A 24,748-nucleotide genomic window follows, 5' to 3' on the forward strand; every position below is an offset into this window, starting at 1 on the left:
GAGGCTCAGCGGGATGCCCGCGCTGCTTCTGGCAGGCACACGGGGTGTTCGTGCGACCATTGCCCCCTTGTGCCTTCGTGTCACTTAATTCCCGCCGTGGCTTGTGCCACCTGGCATGCCTTGTAGTGTTTCTTGCTTATTGAACAATGTATATCGTGTTTTACTGATGAACTGGCGCAAGCGAAGCTATGGTGAATGATGTCCAGGTCTCACCTCTAGAAACTGCTGTACAGAGAGATGTGGAGTCTGTGCTGGTGAAAATACGACCTTTGTTGAGTTTACCTTGTATGAGGGGAAATTAGATCCTCTTTCTGGACTCCTGTATCAGTACAGTTGTGTTTCTATTTGCAGGAGTGGGGTAAAAGGGAAAAATATTTCGCTTTTGTTCGCAACGTGCACAGATATCCATTTCTGATTTCTTAAGCCAGCACTTAAGAAATCAGAAAACAGTGTTCTTGTACTGCACGTTTTTAGTTATTTCTAGCTGTTCTTCTTCCCAGGTCACTAGAAGGGCTGAGAAGCTCTTTCATCTTACCTTTTTCATGTTTTCCTCTGCAATGTGCTGAGCTTGCTACTTCCATGTCTGCTTTTGTCTGGCTTGGATATAGAGGATGCAAGCAATGTGGTTTTATTTCTTGTAGTGACTTTTAAGTCCACTGAAGTTTTTAATGCATTTCCCACTGAAAGTTGGTAATAGAAGCATTTTAACAAAGTTTTGTGCTTAATGAGAACAACTGAACAGAAAAGATGTAAAAACATCACATGTGGAAGAATGTACCTGTTAAAAATTACTAGAGCCATGCTCAAAAAAATAGGTTTTCATTTATCAGAAAGATTTTTTTGTTGTTGTTGCTCTTGATCTGTAAATCCTCAGTTGCAGCAACAGGTATGGGTGTTTGGAAAACATGATTGCAGTATTACCATTTGTTAGCTTAATAGGTCATTTGTACAGATGAATCAATAGTTGCACCTATTTTAATTCAACTGTGTTGAGAAATGGTAAATAGTCTTTGTTTTTAGTAGCATATGGAAACAATTTTCCTGTTGCAAACCATGAGGACAACTTAGGTACGATGACACAAGGCTGTGGTTGTGCTAAGGGGGCACTTTTCTGACAAGTGCCTTTTCTGCTGCCATTAGTGTTCTTGAGGTTGTATGGTAAGTTGATTGAAGAAATGATTAGTCGGAGACACAACCATGTTGTTTCATCTCCTTTGCTAAGGAGTCCCTTTAATACCCCTGTAGGTACCACGGGTGCTGAGTTGTATGGTAAGTTGATTAAAGAAGTGATTAGTCTGAGACACAACCGTGTTGTTTCATCTCCTTTTGCTAAGGGGTCCCTTCAATACCCCTGTAGGTACCACGGGTGCTGTGAATAGTATGTCAGGGAGGTGACACCTCCCTTCAGTGGCAGCAGGTGGGGATGCCAGTTTAAAGTTACTGTGTAACCACAGTCTGAGGGTCCTCATCTGCCCTGGCAGTCGGAATTTCTAAGCATTGTTGAATTCTGCTTGTCAGCTTAAGCAGATGGTGCTGGTTATTTTAAACTTGGTATTTCTTGCCTATTTATTTTAAAGATAATACCTGTTTTCAGTAGCAGATGTTGGAAGGTTTGAAAATACTATGCTGTATAGTTTGCTTGGATTTACATTCTTGGAAACTGTCAGTACTCAAGGACACTTGTGATAGTCTTACTGTTTTAGTGGGAAATTGATTTTACACTGACAACATAGGCAAACAGATTATTTTGTCAGTATGAATCAGTTTTTGCCTTAAGATGTCTTAACAGTGATATTACTTAGGTGATTGTCCTACATGACTAAGTGTCCTTAGGTGACTTTTCCCTTTGGAACATCTGTCTCTTTTAATCCTGTTTTTTTCACACTCTTCAGAAAAAAAATCACACCCTACTTTCTTGTAAAACTGAATCTTTTGGAATAAGTGAGGTAAGGTATGGTAGAAAGGGAAAGAAAGTTGAATACTGCACTGGGAAATGAAATTAGTTATCTTCTTATGCAGTAATTTAGGCTGCAAAGCCAGATCTTAAAGTTTTACAGGTATTTATTGACTTTATTTTTTCTGTTATTTCATTTAGGATGATTAATTTTTAATTGCAAAGTACTAGAACTTATAGCTCTAATTATTGGAAGATGAGTCTTTTGATGAACATGCGAAATCATGTTACATTCAAGACATTGATGAAACTGGCATGGATCTCTTAGACTGAATGCCCAAATTTGCTTTAATTTTAATTCTTGTCAGTATTGTCATTCACCTGTACTGAACATTCCAGTAAGAGCTTTTTGGGGGAAGAAGAGGAGGGGCAGGAGGGGTTATACCAGTTATTTGTGAAGGAAACACACAAGGAATTGACTACACCAGAGAAAAGAGTGGTGTGGAAATCAAGCAGTCCGTGTTCAGGATGTTGATGCCATTGTATATAATGCACTGTTTGAGAACACTGATATATATAATGAGAATAAAAGGAATTACTGAGTAGTAGATCCATGAAAATAGTGAATGAGGCAGTGGCTGTGGGCAGGGTTGCAAGAGAAGACTTGTGAAATGATTTGTGGAAATAAAGGCTGATCGAACTCTCTTCTTCAATTTATTTTCCAAAATGAATCACCTGGTCTTGTGGTTTTTTTTTTTCATTACAGTCTGATGTTTTGAGATTTCCCCAGCACTCACGAGCTGCTGTCCCCCCAGTAAACTTGCAGGATATGCAAAAAAATCCAAAACTGAGTGGGTGTCTTGTCAGCAAGAAAGTTACTTGGATTTTATTTCTGGAATGCTGTAGGGAAGGAGAAGTTGAAGTTGTTTTCCCAAGAAAGAATGAATTAAAAAAGAGCTACAGCATATCTGGTAACCATTGCTATAGCTGAAATGATAAGAATATATTATAAAAAGTAAAATTCAGGTCTTTAGGATATAACAGTAAATCGGTTTTGCAGAGTGTTGAAGATGTGTGGAATAGCAGTCTGTAGTTTAGGCTTAGGAGCAGACACTTAAAATATTAAAAAAATTCTAAAGAGATGTAAGCAGTTTTAGGAAATGTTTTTTACTGGGAACTTCCTCATAAACCAAAACTTTTAACAAGCTCTGCTTTTAAGGTCTCGAGGAAATTGCAGCTCTCCCTGAGGTACTAGGGTAGCTGTAAGAAATAATTTATGCTCTCGCTTATTTTACTGTAATGCCTTGTTATTTCCTGGCTGATCAACCTGAATGTGGAATGTTATCTATTAGTACAGCTGTGTTTGCTTCTTACATGCTGTGAGATGACAGCCTGGTTATTTGAAAGACTGTTTATGGATTGCCAACTTTGCCTGGAAAACTAATCTTTACTTTAATAATTTAAATTTGGGAGCCCAAATACTATTTTTTAAGCATTGACATACTGCAGAATGTTGATAAATTTGTAGGTCTTTCAGTGTTTACTGCTTTGTAACTTGGTGAGGTCTGAATATTTCAGTTAACGAGAAATTTGGTCTATGTATTTTATCTTGAATGGAAGAGAAAATTCAGTCATTGCCTACTCTAATGCTCAGTTTGTGGTGCTCTAATATTCTCATTAGAAAGGTATAAGCACGATTGCTTATTTTTAGGATTTGTTTGTGGATCCTTCCTTATTGGTTGTCCTTGTTCTCTTCTCAGTTTTGTATCTTTTTTCTGCTTCTTACTGGCAAATAATTTATCTCCTCTTATAGATAAGAATGTATATCCTGTGTTGTTTTGTATTCCTTTTTTCTGTGTTTGAAGAGTGCTTTCATTTGTGTAGTGACTGCAATTGCTCCCTTTGCCTAAAGTGTAGAGCAGGGCAGGTGGAAAGGCTGTGTGAGATGCTATGGAGTATAGGTGGTTATCTGAGTGGCCATATTGCATAGTACAAATTGATGTAAAAAGGGGGCTTTTTTCAAAAATAGTTTCTTTTTCTTGATGTTTCTGAAACTTTCATGAGCAATCTTTAGGTAGCTTAGCACTTAGATATTAGCATAATATGTTGCACACCAAGTACTTTGACTGCTAGGCATTACAGATCATTGTGGCATTTATTTGGCATAAAAAGAATGCTTTATAATAGCTTACAGGAGAACATAATCTTTTGTTGCTCCCCAAAGATTGAGGCAAAGCTGAATCAATAGACAATCTGTGGCACATTTTGTTTATTGCGTCTTGGCATTTAAATGATTTGGCATTATAAACTGTTTTAGCTTATGCAGTTAAAGTAGACATTATATGAAGTGGTGAGTAATAGGAAATACATAAAGAACCTGAAGGCTAGGAGCCAACTTAAACTTAATCAGGGAATGTATGTATGAGTATTGTATTTAAGTTAAAATGTGTGACATGCTGTCTGATGATTATTATTGTAATTGCAGCCAAGAGGCAACAGAACACATGGTGCATCATTTATCATCACTAGAGCAATTGCAGGTAAATATTACTTGTTCCTACCTTCATGACTTCTAAGACTGTGTGGATTGCTTGTAATTTTTACAATTTCTGCCCTTTAGAGTGCCTAATGATGGAAGTAGTAATGGAAGAAGAATACAGCATGTGTTTTCAGGAAGATGTTTTCTGATTGTGAACATGGCTGTGTTATTTTTATGTCAATTTTGTGAGCATTCTTGTCTTCATTAGTTTGTTGGGACAAACTAATAAACCATACCTCTTAGAAATTAACAAGCTCTGTGTTTTGCAGAGCTTGTTAATTTCTTGCAGAGCTTGTTTTGCAGAGCTTTTTTTGTGTTTGTATTTGAGCCATTTTTTTTCCCTCTCTTAACGTCCTTTGGACTGGATTGTCTGCTAGTTAGTTCTATGAGGAAGTTTTAGATTCTGATGATATTACATTGCATAAATAAGTGTTAAATGGCAGTGACTGAATTGTATTTTCATCCAGTAGGAATTTCTCTTAGACTTTAAAATGTACAGTGGATTGGGTTTTTTTTGTTTGTTTGTTAAGTTTGTTCTTTATTAGACATTTGCATTTATTCTAACATACGAATTTGTTGTCCAAGTATAAAAGATTTTTCCCTCATTCCCTTTTTCTTTAATGAGAACTTGAGATTCCCTGTGCACCTGGAGTGGGTTTTAAGACTACTAGAGATGTAATTTTTTACCTCTTTCCATTATAGGTCCTGCATTATTTTTGCTTCGGTACATCTGGTACAGGTAGGTTTTACAAGAATGCTGCAAAAAATATTTGGTAATATTTTTACAGCTTTTTGATTTGATGGAAAGTAAATCCTGATGGGAGTAAAACTGAACACTTGTTTAGAATATTGTCCAAGGAATGCTTAGTATAGCCACTTTTCATAAATTGAGTTGCAGTTGAAGTCTAAATAGAAGAAGACTGGTTTGTGCTTTTATCAGAAGCTGAAGTAACATTGCAGTTGGAACAGGTTTCTCCAAACACATATTTGTCCTTTCCACTCCCAGCTGAGATACTGCAAAGGAAGCTGTTGTGAGGTTTTTTCTTAAGCCTCAGTGACAGATATGATGTCATGACAGGGTTTACTTCCTTTGGAGTAATAATTTTGAATTTTTTTTCTTTGACAATTCAAACTTATATGAAAAACTTGGTAACTGTTTGAGCAGCACTCATGCCATTTATAAATTTAAGTTTTGATTCAAAAAGTCATGAAATGGTCCCAGAAATTTATTGGGGTAAGTACAATATTTCTTCAAGCTTTTATAATTTATTCTAGTTGCTATTTTCATGTATTTGATAAATCAAAGAGTTTTGGAGGGAGCTTGGGAGGCCTCTAGGTTAAAGTCCACTAAAAGCAGGAGAACACTGAATTCCAACTGAGCTCCTTGCGGCTCTGTCCAGCTAGGTCCTGGAAAGGTTAAAGGATGGAGAGCCCAGAGAGTCTCTGATCAGCCTGTTCAAGTGCCTGACTGTCTTCATGGTGAAAAAAATCTCTTCTTAATGTCATCTTGGACCCTCCTTTGTTTTGAAATTACAGAGACCTTTAGGTTGGAAAGGACCTTTACAGTCATTGAGTCCAACCATTACCCCAGCACTTCCAAGTCCTCCAAAGGGTTGACCATAGTTTCTTGTGTTCCAGCCATGCACCTCTGTTGCTCCCATCTTCCTGGTATCAGTGAGAATGCTGCTGTTTTGTCATCCTGAAGCTTTCTCTTCTTCAGGCTAAACAAATAAAATTCCCACAGCATCTGATTTATTGTAGGGCAAGTACTCCAGTCCCCTGATCATCTTGGTGCCCCTCCTGTTTGCTGGTGTTCTTCTTTCAGTGGGTGTATCAAAACTGGCTGGTGACAGAGTGTAAAGAGTAATAAATGAATGATGAGTTCCCTTAATATGCAGTTTTGTTCTGTTAGTAAAAACAAGGTTGTTGTTAGCCTTTGTTGTTGGCAGGGTGCAGTGTTGATTCATGTTCAGTTGCAAACCCTCTCAAGTAACTGATGGGTGCCTTGAAGCTGAGTTGTGTGGTGTATGTATCTTAGGTGCTGCATTGGTTCTCTTGTGTGTTCTGATTGATCCTGACGGTTTTGGTATTTCAGCCCTGCAAAGTTTTCTCTACCTGCTGGACTGGTTCGCCTGGTTAGTAAGCAGATCAACTGGCACCTCATACTTGCAAGGTAAGCAGCTCCCATGCTTTGCCATTTCTGACAGGAGTGAATGTATTAATGCTTCCTCTGCTCCCCCACCATCCCCACTCAGCCATGCTGAGTTGGTACTGTGCTAAAGATGTGCTTTTCTTTCTGTTTAAGAGAAATACTGGAAGCTCTCACAGGTGGCCTCAGTGTGCTGCCTAGGGGCTTCTACCTGCTTCCCTTCTGTTAGTGCACCTCTCACTCAGGGCTGAATGTCTGTCTAGCTTTTGGGGCAAAGTGGCTTGCAGTGCAGTTATTTTCAAATTCAAGTCCTGAATTTGGTTGATTAAATACTTAGAACTTGGCAGGATATATAATTTTAAAATAAGCAATTTATATTTGTGGAAAGTGAATGCATGCCCTCAAGACTTGTCTGTTATTGCATACAGAGTTCCAAGGCTAGAACCAACTGTTCTGCAGGAATTTTAGCAGCATCAGTGAGATCACTGGCTCTTAAAAGTAAGCACAGAAAAATGGTTCAGTGACATGGTTACATGAAGGTAGTAGGGAAGGTTTTAGTTTATGTTGTATGCAAAGACACATAACTTACTGAATTATGATAGTTGTTTATACCAGATAAAGCAACCCATAGTTGTGTACATTGCTGTTGTAGAATTATCTATAAGCAACATGTGACTCTGACCTCTCATGCAGTGGGATTTTAGACCTTGTGCTGTTTTCTCAGTGCTGCTGGGAAGGAGTGGCAGATAGATTTCTCTGAAATGAAAGTAATATCATAGCATGGATATTTTATTTTTAATAAAAAACTGATATTTCCCATTTTAATTTTTTTATTTTTAAATGTGGCGATTTATATCTAACTATAGAGAAAAGCACCTAGCACTCTGATGTACATTCTGTAAGGAGTGGATTTTAAATGAAGTTTCACATCTGTTTTTTCTTTCAGCAATGGTAAATTGTTGGCAGTTGTTCAAGACCAATGCGTAGAAATCAGGTAACTTAGCATTATCTGTTACTTCAGCTCTGGAGTTCTGACAAAGTGTTTCTGGTCATTTGCTAGCAATACTTTTACAGATTTCTTTTTTTGTTTTGCAATGTTATATATTATGAAATTTATCCATGGAATGATCATAAAAGCAGGAGCCTAAAAAAACCAAAACCCAAACCCAACATAAAATGTCCTTGACCCCCTCAATTATAACAGATGTGTTGATATAAGTATATATCTGTATCTCTCTCTCTGTTTTCAATATGTGAAAGAAAGACAATCAAGATCCTCAAAAACACTCAGCGCAAATGATGGTCTTTCTAACCTTTGCCTTTCTGCCCCCTCTAGAAATTCTCCCTTTATAAACGGGACAAGGAGCTAGTACATAGTGTTCTTCTCTTGGAGTAGCTGGCATGTATAATACTTCACCTTATTTTACAAGTGGTGTGGGTTGCTGTAAAGACTGATGCTTTCCCTTTTCTTGTGCTCTCTTAAGAACAAGCTCTCCTTTGCCAGTTCAAGAGCACATTTAGCTATAGAACAGATCTTGATTGAGTGTGTTTACTTGCTTCACAAAAATCCATTTGCTAGAAGGTCAGACCTTCCATTTATATGTAAAGGAAGCAAGTGTATGAAAATTGTTCAATCAAAAGTGGTGTGAGCGCCATAAACGTCAGCTTAAAGACTATAAAATAAATCTTGTGTTTCAACTGTATTAATGTAACTATATTCTTGCATTGTTTCTAAAATTGTAACCTAGAGAATACTGACTAGTTTTTTTTTCTAAAGTTATATGAAGCACTGAGATGATGCTGTCCTATTTTGTACAGCATTACAAATAAATGAGAGATGTTGGTATTTATGCAGTTGGACAGTCTCTAAAATGCTATTGTTAGTTACTGTAGCTGCCTAGAAGGTGAAAGTTACTATCTGCTTTTTTGAACAAGTAGTTAGAGGCATGCAGGCTTTTGAATTGCGCATTTGGAATATTTTTATAGTGTTCAGTTACAGAAAATTGAACAGTGGGTTTTTTTGTGTCTAAATTTATATGTGGTATTTCTGCAGGTCTGCAAAAGATGACTTTGTATCCATAGTTGGAAAATGTCAAGGTATGGCAACCTCTTCATTATTACTTAGTGTCATCATTGTTATGATGACACATGTCATCATCATCAATGTCATACATTGCTAAATGGTGGTGTTGGTTTACTTTAACTTCTTAAAATCATTGGAAAGAATCTCTTAATAATTTTGCTTTGTGACTAGCTCTGTTACCTTCTCTCTGCCACTTCTTTCTATTAAGAATATATGAAACCTGAATTTGAAATGAAATGATAGTTAGAATTAATGGCTCTGGGAGACATACGTGGTTTTTCTTTCTTTACTCTCCTCTGAGAGAAGCTTGTAATGCTAGTAGGCCCCCTGCATTTTTTTGATGCAATTGACTTTTTGTTCTGTTTAAGGGATTATATTTATTTTTTGCTTTTATTAATAATTTTATTTTTTTATAGTGCCAAAGGATCCTAACCCTCAGTGGAGGAGAGTGGCATGGAGTCATGATTGTACATTACTTGCTTATGCTGAAAGCAGTGGAACAGTCAGAGTGTTTGACCTGATGGGTAGTGAGCTTTTGGTCATTTCACCGGTATGTGCTCTCTTGGGTTAAATACCAATATAGTAGAACTTTTTTTTAAGGATCATGGATAATTTCCACTTTTTGACCTTTTTTAAATCATGGCTTAGTTTGCTATAAATGCTTACACTGAATACCACACAGAAATGGACCATAAAAAGCTCCACTATAATACATCCACCATAGGATGACAAAAGTCATGTGTAATCCTTACAACAGCATAAAAGGGTATGTTTTACATCTGTCCTAAATTGTGGTACATCTGTAGGTGCATCAGACAGTGGAAGTATGGAATCACCACAATTTGTATTAATAGATAATAAATCTGGACTTTATATGTAAAGTCAAATTGTAAACCAAGAAATGTTTCTGCCAGAGTACTTTGCTTGGTATGATATTAGATAATTGCTGTTGACAGGCCCCACACAATATATTTTCTGTTTTGCATGTTCAAAGGGTGTATTGAACTGGTTTGTGGAGGTGGCTCAAGTGTATTTCCTCAATATATTGTCTTTGCAAACATTGTAATAATACGATTTCTTGATAATCTAGATAAAAGAAAATATATTTACTTTTAACTGAAACTTTATTTTTTAAATACAATATAGTTAATTTAGCTTTCTAGTTCTTTCAGTAACAGAGACACTTTTTTAAAAATCCCCTTTCTCTCCCAATGTCTGCCCTCATTTTTGGGTAAAGACAGCAAGTTTTCCAGGCGATCTGAGTTACGCTATTGCTGGATTGATCTTTCTAGAATACAAAGCAAGTGCCCAGTGGTCAGCTGAGCTCCTTGTTGTTAATTACCGTGGAGAACTGAGAAGTTACCTTGTAAGGTAAGCATAAATTTTGATTTGCTTTGAGATGCCCCAGTGAACTTCAGAGAAATTCTTTCTACTCTTTAAAGAAAATAAATCTGAAGTAACGCATATTTTTTTTCCCGGCATACTTAGTGTTGGAACAAATCAAAGCTTTCAAGAAAGTCATAGTTTCAGCTTTGGCAGCCACTATGCCCATGGGATAACAACTGTCATTTATCATCCTGGTCACAGGTAAGTGTTCTGTTTGCTACTTGACATTGGTATGTAAATGATGAACAAAAAGTGGCAAAATAAGCATTGAAGTGTGTTGGATAGGGAGGGGGAGAAAAATCTATTCTTGCTAAAATTGGTATTTAGGGCATCAGTGACAACAAGTCATGTCTCTTTCTACTATAAAAGAGGAACCTTAGTTCATCTCACTTGGCTTTTATTATTCCATTAGTAAAGTTACGTCTTTTTCTGTGTGAGTGCCTTGCATAAGCAACCTGCACTTTTTAGAATGTCAGGAATAGCTTCAAAAGAGGTTTCTGAATGTGATGAAAGATGGGTAATGTTGAAGGGTAAATTTAGGGGTTTTGTTCTTTTTTTTTCTTTTTTTGTTTTGTTTGTTTGTTTTTCTTTGTTTGTTTTGGGATTTTTTTAGTGTGGGTTTTTTTTTTTTTTTTGCATTTTCTTTTGTTTTTCTATCTGGAATTCATCGCTGGACTTACTGGCAAGCCCATTTTCCCTAGTGTTCTAAGTAGAACTGCCAGGCTCTTGTATTTGGAGTTGTCTTGTGATGTGTTTTCTCTATTAGTAACCTATTGAGTACAGAAACTGGACTTGAAATGTGAACTGACTGCCTGCATGCTCTTATACCCAATGTAACTGAAATAAGTCCTGGTTAGCCTATTATATATGCTAAAAATGGGTCTACTTTTTTAGTATCAATTTGTTATGTACCAAGATAAACTCAGCAACTCTGTTTATTTCTCTTCAGTTGTAGGAACCAAACTTTGTTCTAGATATTTTTCTTGTATTAGATCTGCTAGGATTGAATCTTTTAATACAATGTTACATGCAATGTTACATCACTGTATTTTTTAAAATGGAAATTAGGCTTGGCTATAAACTACCAGAAGAAACCCACTGTTGAAAAAAACTTCTTCTCATTCTTCAGTATTAAATGAGCTGTCATATCTATCTTAGGAAAACAAATTATTATTAATGAGATGTAATGTTCTTCTAGCTTATTCTTTTGATAGATTATTTTGTATATGGATTTTTCTTGCCACTTAATTAATATTTAGTGATTTCACATAATTATTACTCAGTATACTAAATTTACCGTTTTGAGGTAATAGTTGTGGGTTATGGAGCTTTGGTAGCACTACATGACCAGACAGCAGAACCAACCCCTTGTATCCTTTCATCAGATCAGATTTAATGGTTGTAGTATTTCCTTCTATGTGCAGCCTGTTGAGTGGCTTAGTAAAGTTGAAAAATTGACGCTTGAAAGAATGGACAATTGGATGGAATGGATGGAAAACAAAAGAACCAGTGTTTTTCCCCTGATGGATGCAAGTCTTTTCTGTTTTTAAATTTAGTCTGTGGCAGAAAGCTTGTAAATTTGACATTGGAGAATTCTAAATTTGTGGGTAACGTCTCTTGCTGAAACTTTTTTGTTATCCCAAAAGACCCTGGAAGTGCTTGGACACAAGTTGAAAGTTGTACATTAAAGAAAATTGTTGATATGCCTCGAAGTTTTAATTTTCAATAATGTGTTTGATCACTTAACACATGTTCAACTTTGTAATTTTGTGCTTTCTTGCATTTCATTTAATCTCAGGTGATGAAATTATATTGATCTCTCTTCATTGCTTGTAAGGCTTGACTTACTGCTTTACTGTATTACAGTGTATTTGCTCATGACCCATTATAGTGCAATAAAATAGCAGTTAAGAACTTAATTTACTTAATTTTTTTCAGCTAGATGTATGATAATTGCAAAGAGAATATGTCAGTAGGGAATGTTTCTGAATCTGCAGGAAAACTTGAAACTATAGCTTTTGGAAAAAAATCCAATAATGACTTTTACTGTTGTGGAAAAGTATTATATACCTTAAGTTAGGTACCTAGTGCTGGTGTTCTCTTGTGATCCTGCTTTCATCTAGGATGGAATTTATAGTGCATTTTAGTTGACAAAACTTAAATGTCTGCTTCAGTGTGAGCTCTTTGTAAACTCCAAATCCAAGGTTCAACAGCTGCTTGTTTTGCTATCTTAATCTGGAACTGAATGTGTCATTTCTGGATTATCTGCAATTGCTGCAGAATATGTTTGATACTAAAGTATAAAGTTTGCAATGAAGGGCTTGTGATGAAGGAGTTTGAGTGTTTCAGATTTATTTAAAATTTTTGTACCAAAATTGCTGAGTAAAGAAGGACATATCAAGTTTTTCTTGGATACCTCAGCTGAGCTTGTTCTTGAGACAGGAGTTACCCTGGTTATCTTCAACCCAACTTTGTATAAACCTGTGGAGTGGAGTACAACTGAGGTACTGCAAGAGCAGCCACTTTTTGAGGAGGAACCCTTTGAGATCATCTAATCTGTTCCCCTTCACCTCAGGGTCAGCTAGAGGAGGTTGCTTGGAGCCGTGTCACTGCAAGTCCAGGACCTGTAAATCTGTGTCCTCCCTTAGGAGCATGGTCTGTGTCAAGGCCTCTGAGGTGCTGGGGAGCTGCTCCAGAGGGTGCTGGAGACTGAGCCTGGCAGCACATCACTGTGATTTTTTTAGATCATACACAAAGACAGGTTCTGGCCATCTTTTTCTGCAAAATGCTGAACTCTAGGCCTGGCATTTACATAGGTCTTTTTTCCAGGTTTTGTTGAAAGGGTTCCTGACCCCTGCTAATCAGGTGTCTATCTAGAACAAAAGCTCAAAGCACCCTTTGATTAGGAACAGCTGGCAGAACTTGCTAAAAGCTTCTAATGCATGCTAGCTAGCTCTTCCTTGAAGTTCCTCAAAGGCTTTCCAGGAATTCTCTGATGGTCTCAGGAGTATGTAGCTGTTTAAGGATCTAGGAATGAAGCCTGGAAACTGCTGCATGTTGGCTGGGCTATGTGTAGAGCACATGTGCAAGGAAAAAATATTAGTCTTCGTCAAGTTCATGTCTCCTGTTGCAGTTTTTGGTGAAAGTGACTTCTTTTTTACTGCTGTAGGTTATTCTTAACACCACAGAATAACCAAAACTCTTGAGAACTTTAGGCATCATTCTTGAGAGAGATCTTACCACTTTCTACAACTATGTGAAAGGTGGTTGTAGCCAGGTGGGGATCAACCTCCTCACCCAAAGAGCCAGAAAGACATAGATGATGATGAGGCTTAAGCTGTTCCAGGGGAGTTTCAGATTGGACATCAGGAGGAATTTCTTCACATTAAGTGTGATCAGACATTGGAACGGACTGCCCAGGGAAGTGGTGCAGTCACCATCCCTTGAGCTGGTCTAGTTGACATGGTAGTGTCTGATCATAGATTAGTCTTGATGATCTCAGAGGTTCTTTTCCAGCCTGATGATGTGATTCTGTCATTCATCCATGGGATAAAATCATCCTGCTGTACATTAGTGACTAGCGGGAGACTTGGCATTATTAAATAAGCTTTACTGATGTCTTAAAAAGGATTAAATGTGGAAGGAATTTTTTTTCCTTTATTCCTTCTTTGACTTTTGGAGATGTAGTTTTGGCATCCCTGGTGGCCAGAGCTGTGCTGTGTGAATGGCAGCCACTACTGGGGGCAGAGCACTTCAGGAATGGCGCAGCCTTGGGAAAGGGATAATGCAGCATTCCCAGGGTACAGTTTGGGCTCCTGCAGTTGTGCCTTTTATTGTGGATACTTCACCTTTTGATGGGTGATTCATTACAATCATGCTTCCAAACAGACACCTTTTCTGAAAGTTTTCATCAAAGTAGTCATCAGTTAAATATAGAAGTGCTTGTTAATCAGGTGGAAGGGCTTCAAGGACAAATACTGTGATACAGTTTAGTATAATAATGACAAGTTAGTGTAATAATTACAAGACTTACATAAAAGTTTTTAAAATGCCACCTGTGGCATTAGTGTAATGATTACAGCTTAGTGTAATAATTACAAGACTTATAAGTTTTTAAAATGCCACCTATGGTGCGCAACGAAAGTATTACATGCACATGTGTAATTGGTACAGTGGCTTTAGCAAACAGAATTGACAAGCCTTAATGTGTTCAGTTCTTCAGTGAAAGAGAAGTAGCTTTTATACAACATCTGAATAAATGAGAATCTGATACTTAAAACAGAATGATTGGAACTTGTTATATTCTTAAGCAGTAATTTTTAATAATTTTTGAGGGTAAGAAGGAAACTCAAACTTGTGGCCAGACTTATTTTATTCTAGATGATGACTTACCTGGAATGCTAGGGATGAGAATGAATAGATATACATGCTATAAATAACAAATGTTACTTGAATGATACTGAAGTTTTTTTAGATTTCAGGGTATTTATTCACAAAGCTTATTGGGCTGTTAAGTGTCTTGGTGTATTTAACCTTTTGTTACCCCAAGCAAACTGCTATAGACTTAAGAAAATTAAAAAATATGTGGCAGTATATGAAATCATAATGCATCTTTATATATATTACAGACTTCTCCTTGTAGGAGGCTGTGAAACAGATGAAGATGGAGTATCTAAAGCAGCTGGTTGTGGAATATCTGCTTGGAGAATTCTGTCAGGCTCTCCCCATTACAAACAGGTCACTAGTTATGAAGATGATGTTAGAACAGTAAGTTTGCCTCCTCATTTTACTGGATTAATACTGTCAATGGAAGCTCAATAAATATCTTTTTATGAGAGATGAATTTAATGGAATGTTTTGCTTCTTTCTAAGAAGCAAAATTTTCTAAGCTATGATACATATGCCTAAATAGTTATCTTTTTCCCCACAGCGTCCGTTTTTGCTTTTTCTGTAGTATGATTTGAACTTTAAGTTCTTAATTATCACTTGTGGTTTTAAAACCAAAAACAAGAAGAAAGGAGTCTGTAAATTTCCAAGCTACAATATTTTTTCCTCTTAGTTGTACATTGGGATATATTATCTGTCTTTGTTGGAAAAAAGTTAGTTTGTTCTTCTGTTACTTCAGAACAAAAGGCAGCATGCCTGAAATAAATATTTCAGTTTAATTCTAGCTCTTGATTTCTTTTGCTTCTAGTAGAAGTAAATGTTTGATTTGGTAACAGCTTGGTTATACTGAAATGAATTCACTATATTCCAGGAAAAATTCCAATGTTTACTCCTATATAGGTGTTGCTAATTATTACAAGTGAGCTGTTAATTTAATTGCAGATGAGGAGTGCTTTTCTGTGACATGTATACCTACTGTCAGAATTATACAAAGTGGATCTTACTATGCTTGCATTATTTTAAAGTAGGCAGTCTTATGGAAGTTTAAAAATATCACAGAATAGACTGAGTTGAAAGAGACCCACAAAAATCATCGAGTCCAACTCCTGGCTCTGCACAGGATACCCAGAGTCACACTGTATGCCCAAGAGTGTTGTCCAAACACCACTTGAGCTCTGTCAGGCTGGAGCTGTGACCACTTCCCTAGGGAGCTGCTCCAGTGCCCAACCACCCTTTGGGTGAAGAACCTTATCCTGATATGCAATGTAAACTGCCCTGACACAGGTTCAGGCCATTCCCTCAGGTCCTGTCATTGTCACCACAGAGCAGAGATCAGTGCCTGCCCCTCCTCTCTCTCCCAAGGAAGCTGTAACTGCAGTGAGCTCTGCCCTCAGCCTCCTCCAGGCTGGACAGACCAAGTGACCTCAGTCACTTCTCACAGGCTTCCCCTCAGGGCCCTTCACCATCCTCATGGCTTTCTTTGGGCACACTGATGGCTTAATCTCTGCCATATATTGTAGCCCTGCTGACTCATTCAACTCACTGTCAACCAGGACCCTTTCTGCAGCACTGCTCTCCAGCCTCTCATTCCCCAGTCTCTGCGCACAGCCAGATACACAATCTGGCACTTGGCCTTGTTAAACTTCATATGGTTGGTGATTGTCCATCTCTCTAATTTGTCAAGGTCTTTCTGCAGAACCTCTAAAGAATCTTGCAAAGTTATTTTAGTATTTTAAATATGACTTAATTTTTGGTGCATGAAGCTGTAGGAGATTGTTTTTCATTGTATGATTTGTTTCTGTTCTTACAGGCACAGAGAAGAGGATTATTAAGGATTATGAATTTAAGATTTTACAGCAGGCGAGGAACAGAACAGGTATTAAGGTCTAGGTCTACCTCAGAAATGTATTTTACTAACATAATTGTCTATTAATCACTATCTGAGAGACCGACTGCAAGTAGGTTTTAATTTATGCAACTTCGGAATTAACATTCTATTAAATTAATCAAAAAGCTTTAGCATTAAATGGAGTAGCTTGCCACTTACTTGTTTTTCTTAAAAATCCAGTTAGTTCATTTGCTGAAGCTTGAATTGCTGGGTTTCAGGAACCAGTCTAGAGATGTAGAGTTCAATATTAAATGTAAACCCTTATTCAAAAAAGAAGGTATAAGAAGCCACCTAATTATTTGTTCATGAATATGATAATCAGACCATGTTAGATGTGTTATATATTCTACAAGAAGAAAGTAGATTGTAATGATGTTTCTCAAATAAAATATATGCCCAAGAGATAAAGAATAAGAACAAAACTCAGCCTTCTGCACTACATGTATTTCACTAGAAAACAACAAAAAAGCCTCAGCCCACAATTTTCACACCATGTGGGAAAGAAAAAATGAGTGAATTCAAACTAATAATTTATGGCTTAAATAGGGCAGACACAAGGACTTTATTTTCACAGTCTGAGATACTATGGAAGCATTTGGCTTAGTAGCTTCCAAAGTTTATTATGGGTCAGACTTCTATTCCCAGGATACATGTGAGCCTAATGAAACTGCTGATCAGAATCAATTATTCTTAACAAATTCTGGGTATAGACCTTATGTTCTCCTCTGCCATGAATGAGTGTTAAACCTTGAATATCATGCTGAGGTGTAGGTGCGTGCTTTCTGTATTTCTAAGTGGTGTACGTGATGCTCATTCATGGCTTTCTACATGCCTTAGGAACCTCCCATGCAGTACTGCTTTTCCTTTTCTTGTCTCTTGTCTACTTGTCATGTGTAGCCTTGGTTTGATTCCTTTTTCTATCCCCCTTTCCCTTCTTGTAAGAGAAATTGTTTTCCCCTCTTTTGCTTTACAAGGAAAGAACAATAAAGAATCTGTCTACCACCTTCACTCTGTGTCCTCCTGAGTGGAAAAATGGCTGATCTGAGTTGGAAATGACCTTAATAGATTCTTGGGATGTTTTAGGTGGCTGGTTAAAAGAAGAAGTTGCCTGCTTTATTGGAAAGGGAAAACAAATCTTTCTGAATTTTTCTCAAGGGTGGAACAGAGAGAGATTTTATTTCCTTCACTGAGAATGCTAAAGATAAAGCTGACTTAAGCTTTTTTAGCTGAAAAGTTTGTATTCCATGTAGCTGTACTAAACTTCAACTTCATTGCACTTGCCAATACTAAATTAATGAAGAAATATGGAAACTTATTTATCCTTGAATGTTTTGATCCAATTTCAGAGATTATGGCTTAAATATATAAGGTATAGTTTTTATTCCTAGTGTGAAATTAACATCCCATTTAAAATATGACAGACGCAGCAGCTAGATGACTAGTATATTAGAACTGGCTGCACTGGGATTTGATTCTTAGTGTTGTTAAATGACACTTAAAAAATGTGAAACTCAGCCTGCTGAGTTTCTCAACATCTTTTGCTGTTCCCTTAAGCTGATGAGCTGTTTACAGGGTCAGCATTGCCTACTTTGGCAAAGGACTGATTAATTTTTATAGATAACAGGGCTTGGGTGATAAATTTGAGTGTGTTAATGGCCACCCAGTATCTAAATCTCACAGCCAGAGAATTATTACTGACTGCTGAGTAAACATTTACCTCTTTTCAAGATCTGTGATGTATACCACTGATCGGTTATCTGAACAGGTTATATATTTTACCTCTGTGTTTCTGGGTCCTTTAACAGTCTTTTGTTCTTTGTCTGTTGTGCAGGCAAATTGACTTGTAAGGAGAGAAGTGCCATTAGAAGGCATGTACAATTCCTGGGCAATTACAGTTGAAAGTGCAGTACTGCAGCTGCCTAAGAATATAGTCAGAGAATATGAATTTTTTCTAATATAAATAATTCTTAATGGGTTAAAAAAAACCCCCTTAATGCTCTCCTTTTCAATTAAAATCACATTTTAGGCATCGATTTAAGGAGTGCTCTCAACAGCTGCAAACACTGTACAACAATAAACATTTCTTGATTGTCATTGCTTCTATGGCATACCTAGCACTTTAAAAAGGCTAAGAAATAAAATAAAAATAATAGTAAAAAAAACTCCCAAGTCCCAAACACACTGACCTGAAAAGAATATTTTTTATCTTCAAATTATAGCTACCCGTAACATTCTGTAGGAACACCATTTAAACTTCTTAATTGATGGATGTGAACTAACCTTTCTGTGCTTCATTTGTGTTGGGGTATTTTCTGAGAGGGGTGGTAGTGGCCTAAAAAAATTGGTTAGCTACATTCTTGGAAAATTTTAACTGTGAATCTTTATTAAAAGGTTTTTTAAACTGAGCTAACAAAATGGAATTTTATGAACAATGTAATTTTTGGGAATCTGTATCCTGCTGTCTTTCAGGGAAGATGAGACACTTTAAGAAATGAATGATCTTTCTGAAAACGTAGGGGAGAGGGGTGAATAAATGTGAAATGTATTTTCAGAAATTGTGATTCATTGCCAGTGTCACTAAATTTGACTTTAAAATTTAAGTGTGTATTTAGAGTGTCTTGTGGAAATAGCGTACAGATCCAGTTGTAAATGTGCTGGATTTTGTGAATCCTTAAGAAGGTATTTTGTTAGAAGTGTATTTTGCCTCTTAAAGTGTCCAGAGCTGATGGAAAACTTAATCTAGGAGAATTTTTGTAGCCTTAGAGAAGTTAATGTACAAATGCTGAATTAATTTATCTATATGGACTTAACCTGATATTCGCTATGTTACTACTTGGTCTGTTGTCACTCGAGGTTCTTGGATTCTGATTCAGTGTCCTGAAATGAACAGTGAGCTCCTCCAAGATCTCTTATTGTCTGATTTCTTGTATCCCTTTTTTTGTTTTCCTTTAATTTAAGAATTGGATTTGTAATAATACCCACCTATAAGTTTGCTCCCGAGGAGGAAGAGTTGTATTAAGCTGTGGTTTGGTAATAGTCTTTCTTGAAGACTATTAAGGAGCAATCAGGACGAGAGAGTCAGAATAGTAGAAAACCGAGGCTGGATGTTTTTTCTGTGCAGAGAACAACCTGTGCTTTTCCCTTCAAGCAGCTTTGCATTGCTGTCAGGGTGTTCTCTTAGGAATGCTGCACTTCCAGGTTTTATTTGCCATATAACAATGTGATACAGAAGTATACATTCCTAAAGATTTGTTCATGCTAAGATAGTGTTCTTCCTTTATGCAGGTTGTTTTTATTCTTCCATGTCGCAACTGATCTCTTATGTTTTTCTTTTAGAATGAGGGTTTTTTGTTTGATTTTAATTTAAGGTATGTTAACTTTTCAGGGTGCAAGATTGTACAATTTTTTGTTTCCCTAAAAGAGAAAAAAATATGTATTTGGAGGAATTTTTTTGGGTATTCCTTGGTGTATATATTTATTATGTTTGTTTGTTTATTTGCTTGGATGCCATGTTTGGCAGGATGGAGTTTTCAAGATGAATCTTTCTCCTGATGGAGCTCTTTTGGCAGCTATTCATTTCTCAGGAAAACTGACGATCTGGTCTATTCCGTCTCTCAGACAACAAGGAGAATGGGACCAAACTGATCAGGTAAGAAGAATGTACATGTTTAGAAACTTGAATTATATATCTTACTCCTCTGGAATTGTGTTTTTGTAGGAGATGAGAGGAGTTCGCGTAACTGTGTGTTAGCTACACACAAGCTTCCCAGTCAGCTCCATGTTTTTCAAGAGCCCTATACTTACATTTACTATAATCTTTCTATGTTATGCCCATAAACTGTGAACTTGAAAAATTAAGAGAAAGAACCAATCATGTTGCAATGAATTTTTCATGAGGCATTTTGGTATCAAGGAGGTAACACTGTTAGAATTAGACTACACCACCTTTAGACTGAAATTCAGTTACAGAAGAGAAGTAGAGGCTAACATGGCTAAATTTGTTTCACTGCTTGAAACTAAATTCTGGATGTCTTAGTGTATTCTATTCCTCCCTCAAAATTTACCATGCCTGGTTCCAGATGATGCTGTAGAATATTTGCTTAATCAATTTGCTGTTAAGTCCAATGCTTTCTGCAGGAATTAGTTGCAAAACTAAGTAGAGGAACTTAGATTAGGAATTGCTCAGACACTGGCAAACTTTTAGTGACTTGTGTGAATTAAAACACTGGAAATTTAAAGCTAATTAGTTTTCAAAGGAAAAAACCCCAACTTTATTTTAATGAGGAAATGCATTCTGAAAAGTGAAAAATCTGAAATGATGCACACTAGTATGTGAAGTGTTCTGATTTTCCTCCCATTAGTTTCTTGACTAATAGATAAAGAAGGACTTTTTACTTGGAGTACTGTATGCTATGCTCTAAACCTATGAGACATAAACCAATATCAGTTCCACGTAGGGTAAACAAATGGGATCAAAATGTAACTTCAAGCTTATTTAGAAAGGCATTTTTAAACAGCAACCAAAACAAACAAAAAAAAACCTGAAAGAATTTCTGTTCTAGTGTTGAGATGAGTGTCATGTCTATATATGCATATCTATTTATCTCTATTTTTAATATACACTTCAGACAACTTTTGCTCAAGGATGCTTACAGTGAGTTGCATTTTTTCTTTGTTTTTAGTAATAATGAATATGTATTCTGAAGCAGCATTCAGGACTTCATAATTCAGTGAGGGTGATATAAAGGAATATTTAGTGCTTGACTATTCTCAAAATTTTTTTTATATGTGAAACTGGTGTCCAAGTATAATGTGTATTTTCATAATATGTGTGAAATTAAATTAGACTGGCCTCATGTTTACTTTTAATTAGTAGACTCTCCTCTTTCTACTAAGAAATCAAGTCTGAAAAACACCTTCTGCTTTATCCAAATGTGCTTTAGTTATTTCAGCTTCCTGTACTTCCCCTGCGTTGCACTTGGGGGCAGGATTTCTGTCACTGTTAAGTCACGTTTAAAATAACAGCACTGCAACATAATTCTAAACTTTGCGGTGCCTCAGTTAATAATGCTGCTGCTTTTCTTGCACTAGTCTTCAAAGGGGCTTTAAAATTCCGAAAATAGCTGGGGAAAATACTTAGAGAACTGTGCTAGACTGTCACACAGGACCACTACACAGACTCTTTTGGAGATTATTTTATGTGCCTGCAGTCCTGTGTATAAACATGAAAAGCAAACACTTGGCTTTTAATTGCTGGAGAGCTTTTATTTCAGAAATCTTTAAGGTATGATTACTGTTTAAAGCTGGTCAGGCCATGACTTGTGGTTTTGGGGTTTTTTTTCTTTTAATTGTCTGTGGAAAAGTACAATGGTGCTGCTGCAGTTGTATGTTTATGCTTGAGAAGAGTTTGAATTTATAGAGAGCATTTTAATTGAAAAATGAGTGGGTCAGCTACAGAGTAAATGAATGGATTCTGTGTTACAAAGATGTACTTGCATGTAATTTTTTTTTTTTTTAGCCTGGCTATGATGAGCTTAACCCAGACTGGAGACTCTCTAGTGAAAAAAGAAAGAAAATGAAAGGTATGCAGTACAGTTAGATCATTATTTTTTATCACTATGGAGTTAACAATAGTAATGCAAATACATGACGACTGAAATAGCTGAATTAAATCTCAGTCAGGGTGCCAAAATCGCATGCTTTGAATTTGTAGCATGGTAGATCTAAATGTCACAATAGGTTTTTTTCAGATTCTCTTCTAGGAATGCTTTTACAGCTATAAAAAAGTTGATATTTCAGTTAGCACAGGATTTCATTTTTTCTTCCTGTAAATGTCTAATAAATCTTGAAAGCTACTTTAATTTAAAGATACCAGTTAAAAATTCTAAAAACAATTCTATAGCTATTTCCTCTAACTGGATTTACCTCATCACACTCTATTTCTGAAAGCTCAGGCCAGTCTGAGCAGCCATTTAGCACCTGGTTATTGCATGGCTGTTCCAAGAGTGCAGAGATCAATAGCTATTCCATGATCCATTTGCTGCTGCTTATACACATCCATATTATTAAAAAATTCCTGCTTCTTTGTAATATTTTCTTTGGAGATTTTGTCTTCAGGTTAATTCATCTGACCTTCACAGGTAGGCACTGCTGGTTAAGCACTATTAAAAAAAGGAATAATCTGACTTGTTTGTTAGTGCTGTTTGGGAAAAGGTTGTTTTCATCAGAGGAGAGGGATGTGACATGTGGGGGGTAGCAATATGAGCCCACTCTCTGATGAACATTTTATCCCAACACCCCGTTACCATAATCAAGACAGTGACTGGAAATGCCATAGCTTCCATCCTCAGTCCTAGAAACTTTCTTGTTTATTTGGTTTTTTAGTTTAACATTCCTAACAACATCCTCTTGGAATATGTTAATATGTTTACTTGTCCCCAAAAGCACTGTAGTCTTTTCTGATTTTCCTTACTATTAGGTTTGTTGTCATGTTGAGGATGGCCTGATAGGTAATGAAGTAGATCTTTATCATAGATGAAAAATCTGTTAGTTTTCATGCAAGTAAATCAGTTTACTGTGATTTTTTTCCAAATAATTTTTATATATTATGTTTGTAATTGTGACTTTTTTTTGTTCTCAACAGCTTTATTTAATACAAATACAGTTTAGTAAAAGATAACTGATACAAAATACAGGCTTAGTGAACCAAGGTTGCAAATATAACAATAAATATCTGTTAGATTAGACTGTATTTCTTCATAATGGCAGTCTCCTCTGTTCTTACCTGAGGTTTAACATTATCTTTCTTTATATGGTGCATTCTTATTTTAGATAAAGAATCCTATTACCCATTGATAGATGTAAATTGGTGGGCAGATAATTCTGTCATCCTTGCTCGCTGCTCTGGTGCATTGACTGTGTCATCAGTCAAGACATTAAGGAACCTGCTGGGAAAGACTTGTGAATGGTTTGAGAGTTCTCCTCAGGTCACTTCGGCTCATGATGGAGGATTTCTTAGTCTGGAGGTGAGGAATGTGCACAAGCAGATATCCTTTTGATTTGCAGTATAACAGTTAGCTTTTTTCTATGTGATCTTCAGGTAGGGGGGTTAAAATAGAAGATGTGCCACTAATAGGAAAAGTGATTCTTCTTTCTTATCTGTAAAGAGACATTTCAGGGAGATTCTGAACTTGCTGCAGCTTAACTGTTCTAAGACAAACTTCATAAAACAATAAATAAGTTGTGGAGAGTAGAAGCAAAACTCCTGGAACGTTGAGTCTCAATGAGAGGAAACTTGCAACAGAAAATAGTTTGTGTTGACAGTAACCTTGCCTTGTATGTTAGTGCATCTGAAGAGCACTGCAACCATCCCTCTTCCACGACTCATAAAGAAAGAGTGAACACATTTCAGTTAGCCATGAGGAACACAGTGAAGGCAGAGCCACATAACAGATACATTTTTTGTTTATTTTTAGTAGGATTCCAGAAGGGAGTAAAGGATAATAAAGTCAACCAGTAATTTTCTTTAAAACAGAGAAAATTACTGCTTTCTAAAGCTTATATTGAAATAGGTCTTAAACATCTTAGTCAAAAGTTTAACATTAGAATCAGAAAATCTCAGTACAAAGCTTGTGTGTATGTTTTTGGAAAGTTGTATTATTCTGGAAATAATATGTACAGCTAGTGAGTGGCATACCACAGCCTAAAGATGTAGTCTGAGATTACATTGAATAGAAAAACTCAATTTCAGTAGCTGAGAGTTGAAAATGCTCCTGTATGCTGCAGGAAGCTATAGAAAGTGTGGAAAGCTGTCTCCACTGTTCTGCCCTGTCTTGGCTGATGCAGGAGGTGTAGGGTAAAAGCAGGTTACTAAGAAGCCTTCACTTTGGTAGATGAGGGATGAAACCTCACATCCAGGAGACAGATGCAGTCAGGGTTTGTGGAACAGGTTAAGCAAACTGAGAAACAAAGGGTTTAAAGGAGAGAGGGAGAAAGGATGTTGACTCTGAAATTTGAAGTGGAAGATGGACTCAGTTCTCACTAAACTAGTTAAGGTGTACTAGGTAGATGCTTCTTGTTCATGTTTTCTTACAGTGCGAGGTGAAACTTGTTCCAAAAAGACTGCGCTTGGAGAGCAGGCCTGGTGATGAAGATGAGGGAGATGATGACTCGGACTCAGATGAGGAAACTTCTGCTAAGGACAGATACTTCAGCTACCTAAAGCAAGGCCTGTACTTTGTAACAGAAATGGAACGATTTGCTCCTCCACGGAAACGACCGCGTACTATTACAAAGAATTTCCGCCTTGTCAGCTTAAGATCCACGACTCCAGAGGAACTATACCAGAGAAAAGTAAGTCTGAAAGGAAAAGTAAAATCTCTTTTAATCAGCTTTATTTAGAAAAAGCTTTTTCTTTTAATTCC

At 36.7% G+C, this 24,748-nt stretch overlaps 1 protein-coding gene across 1 annotated transcript in view; it reads left to right on the forward strand.

Moving 5' to 3' along the window:
- Window positions 1-188: 188 nt before the first annotated feature.
- Window positions 189-24,748, forward strand: part of NBAS (NBAS subunit of NRZ tethering complex) — a 156,253-nt gene continuing 131,693 nt past the window's right edge. The window contains exons 1-15 of the mRNA XM_005420285.3: window positions 189-254; window positions 4,380-4,434; window positions 5,136-5,172; window positions 6,529-6,606; window positions 7,529-7,576; window positions 8,636-8,679; window positions 9,082-9,215; window positions 9,903-10,036; window positions 10,154-10,252; window positions 14,680-14,818; window positions 16,248-16,313; window positions 19,846-19,974; window positions 21,844-21,907; window positions 23,157-23,350; window positions 24,420-24,677. Of these exons, the coding sequence (XP_005420342.2) occupies window positions 189-254; window positions 4,380-4,434; window positions 5,136-5,172; window positions 6,529-6,606; window positions 7,529-7,576; window positions 8,636-8,679; window positions 9,082-9,215; window positions 9,903-10,036; window positions 10,154-10,252; window positions 14,680-14,818; window positions 16,248-16,313; window positions 19,846-19,974; window positions 21,844-21,907; window positions 23,157-23,350; window positions 24,420-24,677 (1,545 nt within the window). The remainder of the gene's footprint in view (window positions 255-4,379; window positions 4,435-5,135; window positions 5,173-6,528; window positions 6,607-7,528; window positions 7,577-8,635; window positions 8,680-9,081; window positions 9,216-9,902; window positions 10,037-10,153; window positions 10,253-14,679; window positions 14,819-16,247; window positions 16,314-19,845; window positions 19,975-21,843; window positions 21,908-23,156; window positions 23,351-24,419; window positions 24,678-24,748) is intronic.

This window comes from Geospiza fortis, unplaced genomic scaffold, assembly GCF_000277835.1.
Source record: "Geospiza fortis unplaced genomic scaffold, GeoFor_1.0 scaffold81, whole genome shotgun sequence".
NCBI lineage: Eukaryota > Metazoa > Chordata > Aves > Passeriformes > Thraupidae > Geospiza > Geospiza fortis.